This window comes from Buceros rhinoceros, unplaced genomic scaffold, assembly GCF_000710305.1.
Source record: "Buceros rhinoceros silvestris isolate BGI_N320 unplaced genomic scaffold, ASM71030v1 scaffold17524, whole genome shotgun sequence".
NCBI lineage: Eukaryota > Metazoa > Chordata > Aves > Bucerotiformes > Bucerotidae > Buceros > Buceros rhinoceros.
The window spans coordinates 1-9,813 of NW_010407832.1; the positions used below are offsets into that span (position 1 = coordinate 1).

General features: G+C 47.3%; 1 protein-coding gene across 1 annotated transcript; it reads left to right on the forward strand.

Moving 5' to 3' along the window:
- Nucleotides 1-1,058: 1,058 nt before the first annotated feature.
- KIAA1143 (KIAA1143 ortholog) lies at nucleotides 1,059-5,940 on the forward strand (the record flags this gene model as incomplete). The annotated part of the gene is made up of 2 exons (XM_010134650.1): nucleotides 1,059-1,212; nucleotides 5,729-5,940. Coding segments are annotated over 2 exons (366 nt in total), but the record flags the coding sequence as incomplete, so codon positions are not given.
- Nucleotides 5,941-9,813: the final 3,873 nt, after the last annotated feature.

Here is a 9,813-nt window from a genome sequence, read left to right on the forward strand (position 1 = left end):
GGGGGCGAGACCCCGCCGTAGGCGCCGGGGAAGCAGCGCTTCAAGGCTTTGTCCCTGTGGGGGAGCAGTAGTTACGCGCTTGAAATCAGCCGGAGCTGCCGCTGTGACCCGGTTTGGCTTCTGCGCTGGAGAGTAAAAACAACAGCAGGCCGCAGTGTTTCTCCCCACGTTGCTGTTTTTAATAATTGCAGCCGTGGTGATCTCGGAGCCCTTTGCAGAGCTGCCGGTGCTGGCCCGGTGCCCAGGAGGCCTGTGGGGACAGCAGGGCAAACAGCCGGCGTGTCCCAAGTGTAACCGGCCTCACAAAGCCCAGGCAGGGAAAAAAGGAAGTGTTTTAAGAGTGTGGTAAAAGAGTACATTGTAAAAGCGTTACCATCAACCTGATACAGGCCGGCAGGCGCAAGCTCTGGTGTGATGGCCAGGAGGGCAGGGCAGAGGCAGCAGGGTTTGAGCCAGCCTGTTAAAAGGCATTTTTCCCTGAGGCCCCTGTTGTTGTTTCTATTTCTGAGGTGCTTTTCCGTGCATTTCCTGCTAAGGTTTCACAGGATGCTTTGAGAAAGGCCCGTCATTGTAACGTAGCACACGCAAAGCTGTTGTTTCCTTTTGATGACTAGAGAAATCAAGATTTAAGCGAGGTTTAATGTTAATGCTGTGGTTCAGTTATGTTGTTACCTGGTTGTACTTCCACAGGTGTTTGGGGGATCCGACCCTGGCCATTGTTATGGCCTTGATTTAAACCACGCTCATGCCACTGTGGACGTACAGGTTGCTTGTGGAAGTATCTTTTCTTACAAACAGCCCACGTACTGGCTTTCACCACACGCTCCACTCGCCTCTCTTGCCTTTTAAGGTTTAATTCCAGTATATCGTGGATCTGAAGCTGAGGAGGCTGTTACCACCCAACCTCCCCAGACTGCTCACTAAAGTGACAGTCACGTTGGTTTGTTAAACAAAGGGGTTTGCGATGAGCTGGAATTTCACTGCAGAAATGAAGGCAGGAGAACCGGCCCACCCGTGGCGGCTCTGGTCAGAACTGCTTCTCTTTCTCTCCTGTCTAGAGAGAGCAGCTTCCACCTGCAGACAGCGATAGCGGCAGCGACAAGGAAGATGAGCAGCCTCAAGTGGTAGCGCTGAAGAAAGGGGACCTGACTGCTGAGGAAGCGATGAAAATCAAACGGCAAATCAAAGAGGCCTCAAAGTCCAAAGAGTCGGGTGAGTTTCAAACTAGTGATTTTCTTGCTCGGGGCAGCTGAGGAGAGAGAACCTGTCAAAGGGAGCTTGGTATTTGCCCAGGTTTGTACTGGTTAGTGTTACCTGCGATTAGCTGTATTGAATTTTCCAGCTAAATGATTTGCCACGTGGCTCCTCTCCTGAAGCTGTCGAGTTGTCCAAGCTGTCTGGCTTTACCTAGCGCTGCAGCTCTGCGCTGCTTCTCTGTGCATCACCCCTCCTCCAAACACCACCTTGAATCTTCTGGTGTAATTGTTGGGGTTTGTCCATGGTGTGCCATTGTCCCGGTACACGGTTTCCTGACCTGTGACAATTCACCTTGTTCGTTAGATCAGCCAAATTCACAGGGGAGTGGGTGTCTTGAAGGTAATTGTAGGAGTTTGTGAAACAAGAGCGTCTGGGCCGGAGGAGGAGACTCAGGTCAGTGGTTCAGTGGGAGGAATGGTCAGTGTGTGAGCTCATAATGCGTCCGCTTCACTGACTGGACCATGTTATTACTTGCTTAAAGTCAACCCCAGTGTGTGTGGTGGCCTCATCCTCCAGACAGGGTTGACGTAAGTGCTTTGGGAGTCTGGAAACTCCCATCATCACACAGGCTGTGATGAAATGTAGCTTTATTTTTATTCGTTGCTGACGGATTAGAAGTAGCTGTTACTGCCTATAGTGGAAATGTGCTGACAGTTAAGGAAATAGAACGGGAACCTCACAAGTATCAGCCAGGTGATTGATAGAAGCTGTGGACCTCTTCCTCGTCAGCCGTTGTGGCTGTTTCCAGAGGCTGTGAATTGGGTTTGGAGCAGACAGAGAGGCTAGCATGTGGCTAGCAATGTGACATCCTTAGCTTCTGTCTTTTCCCACCCTTTGGATTAAAAAAATCAGGTTTGTGCTGTCCCTGTGTGGAAGTATGTGTCAAAATGGAAGAAATAGTATAGTATAAGGGGAGAAGTCAAATAACAGTAGTGGGAGAAAACGCATCAGGAATCTTATTCTTCTGAAAAGCAGATTGATGAAAAAATCTGAAGTTTTACAATGTTGGTTAGCTTGAGACTAAATAAGGCCACACATCAGGAATCTTGTTCTTCTGAAAAGCAGATTGATGAAAGAATCTGAAGTTTTACCATGTTGGTTAGCTTGAGACTAAATAAGGCCACACCTGGTTTGTTTCTGCAGGTGGATATGTGTGTGTTAGGTGTGGCCAGGCACTGGACCGAGGGGGCTCTTTGCACACCCTGAACTCCCAGAAAATGCGTCCAGCTGCCTCCTCTCTGCCCGTGCTCTCGTTAGTGAGTGTAACGCACGTGCTTGGTGCAGCAGTTTGTAAAGTTGGCACGTGATTTGCTCTGCCAAAGTGGGATCATCCTCTGAGAAGGACTATCCTATCAGGATGATTCTATCATGAGAATTTTCAACCTGTTGCAGAGAAACGGCAGGATTCTCTGAGCGTTGGTTGCCTCTTCATGTAACCAGCCTGAATTTTGGATGATCACAGTAGGAGATACAAACGATTTTGTAAGGCTGGGCAAAAAGCAGTAGTCGTGCGTGAGAATCGTTGAGGTGGAGTCTGAGAACTACTGAGCTGAGTACCCGGTATGGAATGGAAGTGGCGTAATTGAACTTTGGTGGAAAAAGAGGTTCCTAAGACACAATTTTATGTGGTGAGGCTGGTGCTACTGAGTCCCTGGGGGACTTTGCCGCCTCTGCTTGTTACCCCTTCAGTAAGAGCTTGCCTTTGAGAGTAGATGTGCACAGTGGCAGAGTGTTGAATCCCTGTGTTTCAGGGCTTGCCTCCTTTGTCTTTTTTTGGCCCAAAATTCTGGTTTCTGGTCAGAGCCCCCAAGTATTTAGCAAGCTGGTTACTTCCAGTTGGGAGATCATAGGAATTGTGCTGCTGACGGTCTGCTGTGAAGAGAAACTGGTAGTTTTGAGGTTCTGCCCTCTCCTCTATCGGTCGTGATCGTCGTCATTTGAAGGTCCTTGTCTCCAGGCTTTGGTTTGGGATATTATCCTGGGATTTCCCATGTCTCGTTCCCATCCTTTCGCCTTCATTTTCTTCTCTAACCACTTTGACATGGCCATTCTTTGTCTGTATTTTGCGCACCAGCAGTTCCGGGGACTCACGTTTTCTTGTTCAGACAAATAACGCTTTTGCATTAACTTGGCAAAACCGGCTGGTGAATGTCCTGGCTGCGCTTAGTTACCTCAAAAGGCAGAACAAAACTCAGGGTAGCTTCTGTGTTGGCTTTTGCAAGTACAGTCACATATCAGGAGTGAACCTTTCCTGTACGAGGAGCCACCCTTCTGTGCTGGAATGTTTTCCTCCACAGAGGACTAACTTAGAGGCATTTGTTTATCAACAGTCGTTTTGCTTAATAGTTTTATGCAGAATTTTACACATTCTCACTGTCGATTCAGAGACAAAGCAAAATGCTCTTACGATAAATTAAATTTGCACAAAAGATGATGGCGATTACTGCAAGATGCTTTATCCCAGCGTTCACTGTAGTCCTTGGAATTGATTTTTCTGCTGCTGTTCTAGTTCATGTGGCCTTCGGGGCACTCTGATACGCGCAAATGACCAAGCTTGGCAGAAGGTGCCCTCATTCAAAGTCTGTTCTGTTCGCTTGTCTCATTCTGTATGCTGGGGTGGGGGAGGACTGGAGAGGGAAGAGGCACAGAGAACACAGCCATGCAGCTGGGGGGGTCCGAGCTCTTTCCAGAGCTTGAGCAGCTGTTACATCAGAGGCATGCCATGGAGCTCATCCTGCTCTTCACGTGGACTGCAGGAATTGAAATCAAAGCTAGTTTTGCAGTGTTTAAGTAAGAAAAACTTCCCTGAGTATCCTCATAAAAGATTGAGATTGAACATCTGAGCAAGACCAGTCTCTTTTTCGTCATGACACCAGCGTGCAGAGTTCCTGTAGGAAGTGGGGTTTCTTATTTCTCCAGTAATGCTTTTATGGTGGTTCTGTTTTACTTAGCCGTGATGGTGGCGGTTTTGAGCTTTGCTCTGTTTATGTGCTTTGCTTATTAGGCCTTTCAGTTCCTTTCGCAGGGGTACCTATCAATCTGTGCATCTGCTAGACAAGATGAAATTATTGTGTGCTGTTCACATCATGGGGAGCAGGAGAGCTGGGAGTAAAATTTTTCCGCAGAGTACGAGTCCTACACAGCTGTTTATCTGATTGATTTTGTGGATGTGCTTTCATTAAGTCTTCAGAGGTTTGGTTTTTCAATTTACCAATCTAAGAAAATGGAGTAATCACTTCGAAGAGTGTCCAGTGAGGATTTTTTGGATGCTGCGGATGCTGATGCAGTAGCTGGTTGTCCCGTTTCCCCAGCTGTACTGGTACTGTGTACAGTCTGAGCGCTGAGTGGCTCAAGGAGGTTTTTTTCCTCCCAGAATTTAGCGCAGGGATTTCCTAAACTTCTGCACCGCACGTACAGCGTCTGAACCAGTTCTGTCAAAGAGTTGTACTGTTTGGAGTGCCTGGAAGAGCCTTTCAGCCAGTGCTGTGTCTGGTAACAGCTGTTTGTCTTCTGCCATACTGCTTATACAGAGAGAAAAGAACTCGTGCTGAAGGCAGAAGGTATTTATCGGTTATAATTCAGCAGCACGTAACCTCGTCAGACACGTGCGTATCGTTAGGAGATTTCTGTTGAGTAATGAATTTCACAGCAGGGTTTTAGGGAAAGTACCTTGCACAGAGCCTGTGGTTCTGTAACCCCCTGTCACATACACATTATAAAAACTGCAGACTGCTGCAGCGTGTCTGATTCATCACTTTACAAGTGCACTTTTTTCTCCCAGAAATACTGCCTTGATGCTGTTGTGCAGTAGCTTCCTCCTCTGCCCGAGGATCCTGGGAGGAACTTCCCTTGTTCTTAAAGCTGTTACTTGCTCTGGCTGATGCAGAGGAGCAGAATTAGTAGGTTGGAACAGTTTGGTGATTTTGCAGATGCAAAGAAACACTAAAATGTTCATCCTGTGTGATAATAAAGGGCAGGTTTGTGACCATGTGATGGCTGCCTCAGCAAGAGAGGGTATGTGAGAAGAAAAAGAAAAGCTTTGTCTCGTATATGTGCTGTTTTGTTCTTTAAAGAGATACCAATGTTCCACAGTAAGTGCATCTGTTGTCCTGGATTTTACAAATAGTGAAGTGGAATGAGAGGATCTGATGAAGTCTTCCTCTCCGTTTTGAGAAGCAGGTGCAGCTGGATCGTGGCAAAAGCTTTCCTGCTCACAGGCTCTTCTGAGTTAAAACTCTGTGTAGTGAGAACTCGTTTCTGATGGGAACTGCAGGAGAACTGTTGTCAAGGGCTGTTTGCCACGTGTGCATGCGGGACACTGCTCAGTGCAGACTTTGTGGCCAGACCCCACGTTTCCGTGATTGTTGTGTTCTGTCAGGGGTTCTGGGGAAGAAGGAAGGGTACCAGTGAAGGCCTGTCTGTGTGTGTGACTGTGTGCAGGTGAGTTCTGATTTTACTCTCTTTGTTATAGATGGTGAACCAGAACCTGCTGATGGGAAAATTATGTTCAGGAAACCAGCCAAACGTTCCTCAGAGAAGTCTTTGGACTTCAATGTAAGTTCAAGTAAGAAGATGAAAGAGGCAAAGAAAACTAAGAGGGAAGCAGCTGCTCCTCAGAGTACAGCTAAGCAAGTGAAAAACAGCAGTCTTCTCTCGTTTGATGATGAGGAGAATGATGATTAGGAGTTGTATGGTTTACATCTGACTTACCCCTTCTGGGGATCTGAGTAAGATGGAGGGTTTTCCTGGAAACTGAAGCATGGCATCCCATTCCTCTCTGACTTTGTCATAGTCCGGCTAGAGAAACACTGTGTGGAACACGCAGGAGCTCAGTCCTTGCAGTTCAGATGGAACTGTATGAACAGTGTGTCATGTCTTACCTTAAGAGGGAATTTAACCACGCATGTAAAAGCTATTTGAGGTCACAAATGAGTAGCAAAACATACCTGTATGTATCCATACTTGGCTAAATTTTCAATCAACGCATTTTAAGATGCCCTGAAATGAATGAATTTCCTCTCTATTTACTGGCCTTGGGTGACAGTTGTGTGCTGTTGGCCTGTTACTGTTGATTTGACACTCAAGAGAGAAAGACTTCACTGCGCACACCAGAGACTGAAGTTCTCTGGTTCATGGCTTCACAAAAGCGTGCACAGCTTCTGCGCCTGTGGTTTGGCAGGTGAGCTCTTCGCAGAGCCCTCAATCCTGCCTTTGGCAAACGCAGTCTAAGAAGCATCCAACTGACGTGAATTGGTTGTGCTGGTGAGGTATAACGTTTTTTTATGGTAGTTGATGGTGTCAACTAATGCAAAAGACAGATGCCCAAACCCTTGGCGATTGTGCACTTTGGTTGTCACACTGATGGGCTCAGTGGATTGGTGGTGTTTTGGGGTTTTTAAGTTTGTTTGTTGCAGTTGGTTACCTGTGTGTTCATAATTATTTGGGATCTCAAACAGCTTATTTAAAAAAATGTGTCTTTCATCTTTAAACTGTGGAAAAGCATTGTTTTGGTTTTCTTCAAGTAGGAAATAGTGAACAGGAGACTGAAGTCAAGAAACCTTATGACTGTGCTGAAAAATTCTACAGTTGTTTGTGCAGTGTGCTAGAAGTGACCATTTCTGTACCTTCTGTGTAACAGAATATGCTGAAATCCAGAATGACGCTGAGAGCTGGTGGGAGTGGGGAGAACAAGGCGCTGGAAGTGGGACTGGAGACTTTATTTGGAAGTCGGGTGTGTTTTGCAACCACAATGTAAGCCAGACCTGAGACTGCTGCAGAATCACAGGGTATGAGGCAGTGAACCCAGTTCTGCTGTGTGACAGGACAGCCAAAATTATTTGGGCTGTAAAGCTTCACTGAGGAGCAAATTTGAAGTGGCTGTGTGAAACAGCTGGTTTTAGATTGCTCATCTAGTATTAAACTATAAATGATATTTTCTTTGAGTGTCCCAAAAGTATTTGAATGAAAATTTCAGTACATAAAAAAGGTACAAAAAATTTTTTTTGTCTCTTTTGACTGCTATGCGTCTCTGCACATACCAGCTTCTTGCAGCATCAGATCAGGTGCAGATCTGCACAGCATTTTACACAAACGGTGTGGGCATGTGTTACCTTGGTTTGGAAAATGAATAGATCTGTGTTCCTTTCAAAAATTAAACCCAGACCTATAAATGGATATTAAAGCCTTGTCGTAGCACCATCTGATACTAGAGCTGCCAGAGAGCTGCAGCGTGACACCCTGGTTATTCCCATGAGGACATGTTACATTTGTAAATACAGAATTTGTCTGTGTTCTGCGTATATAAAAAAGAAAATCACATGTAGGAAGAAGTACCGAATCAGAGGTTCCCAGGGACTAGTCTTTTTGTTTATTTTGTATACTTAGAACTTGTTTGAATCCATTAAAAGACTTGAGTGCTCTGCCCAGGAGGAGACCTCTGTGTTCGCTGTGTTTTGCTCCCCCTTCACCTACAATAACTAGTTGGATGTATTTATTAAGAGGTGTGGTGAGTGATGCAGAAAAGCGTTTTAGTCAAGTGGTCATGTGAAAATTCAGAGTTCTTGGTGTGACACACCAGGAAAATCACACACGCCATCAACTCCCCAGGAAACCTCCAACTAAAGGGAACAATTACTTGGTCATTTAGGAGAGAAATGTGAAACTGTCTTAAGCAATCACCTGCCTTAAGCAATGGGACGTGGAAAAATAATAATCACAAGAACTTCTTAATAAAGGGGAAGCTGAAGTAAGGCCGTGGAACACGGGGCTAGGGCTGGAAGAGACAATTCTCCTGGCTTTTCCTCCCCCTCTCCCTCCTCCCTGTTTGATGTTCTGTCCTTTTCCCCTCCTGCAGTGGGGAATGTATTTTTCTTTCTTGCGGAGCTTCCTCAGCTAAGCGTGAGAGGAGCACTGAGGAGGAGCAAGGTGAAAGCTGATACTTGTTATCTAATAGGGCAACCTTGTACAGTTTGTATTAATAGAATATTTGACATTTCCCAGTTCCGTAAGACTCCAAAACATTTATTGATGGTGGTGTTAGTTCTCGCTGCTCTTGGCTGAGCAGTAAACCAGAACGAGCCTGGTGAACGGTGGTAGCGTTGCAGTGATGGATGCTCAGAGTGGAGGGTTTTTACAGTGCGAAGGCACTTGGATGTCATTAGGAAAGGTGAGATGCCCTGTCACCTCCCTTTCTTTTGAGGAAGCAGGATCTTTCTCTAAATGACAGGAATCAAGGTGAATCCTCACCACAGAAATCGCAAAGGCACAGGATGGAGTGAGCAAGTGCACATGTGGGTTGGGGGTCCACAACTTGCTCCCCTTGGTTGTGTTTCTAGCCTGTTTGATAACGTTAGTATTTTTCCTCAAATAAAACCAGATTCAGTGCATTGGCCTAAACAGGAAGGGACGAGTCAGAATTCCATTCAGATGGTTTTGTGTCCGGCACTTCTCTAGGGAGTATCGTTTAGAGTGTCCAGGGCTGTGTTTGGCAGACCCCCAGCACAAGCAGCCTGTAGTGAGCTGTTCCACTGACACGATTTAAGTTCCGTCTCAGGACTCGTGTCTCTTTTTGCAGTGCTTCAGCATGTAGCTCCATTAGGAGGCGGTAGCTGTGTAACAAAGCAGGAAGCAGCAGGGCCATGGTTTCACTGACGGTTTCTCCTGCGCTGTAGTTATTAACCAAGTAAAGCTTCGCTTGGCTGCTGAGAGTGAACTGCATTCTCGAGGACACGAGGCTGCCTGGGGACGAGTTGTTCCCTCCGTGCAGCCCATGAGCTCTGCCCTGCAGCCTCAGCAAGTGTCTGCCCACTGGAGCTGGTTCATGACCTGAGCCCTCTCCCGGGGCGGGAATGAATCCTTTGTGCGTTTGGTGAACAGAAAGGCAGCTGCATCGGCTGCCCCTTCGGTGTCATCCCTTTAACACCTCGCTCCAGCAATGGGACTAATCTGCAAAGAGATTTACCCTGTGGTAGACATCCCCTTTCTCCCCGCTTCCCTGGGAGCATTCCAGAGGCAGCCCTCACAAGGACAGCGTTAAAACTAGGGGAGAGACTCTACAGGGTTTCACATGAGTTCCCCTTGAGCCAGCAGTGTGGCCAAGGAGGCCAGTGGTCCCCTGGGGTGCACTGAGATGAGTGTGGCCAGCAGGTCAAGGGAGGTTCTCTTCCACCTCTACTCTGCCTTAGTGAGGCGCCATCTGGAGTCCTGTGTCCGGTGCTGGGCTCCCAGTTCAAGAGAGACCAGGAGCTACAGGGAACAGCCCAGTGTAGGGCTATGGAGATGCTGAGGGTGCTGGAAAGGAGGCCAGTGGTCCCCTGGGGTGCACTGAGATGAGTGTGGCCAGCAGGTCAAGGGAGGTTCTCTTCCACCTCTACTCTGCCTTAGTGAGGCGCCATCTGGAGTCCTGTGTCCGGTGCTGGGCTCCCAGTTCAAGAGAGACCAGGAGCTACAGGGAACAGCCCAGTGTAGGGCTATGGAGATGCTGAGGGGGCTGGAGCACCTCTGTGCCGAGGAAAGGCTGAGGGACTGGGGCTGTTCAGCTGGAGAAGAGAAGGCTGA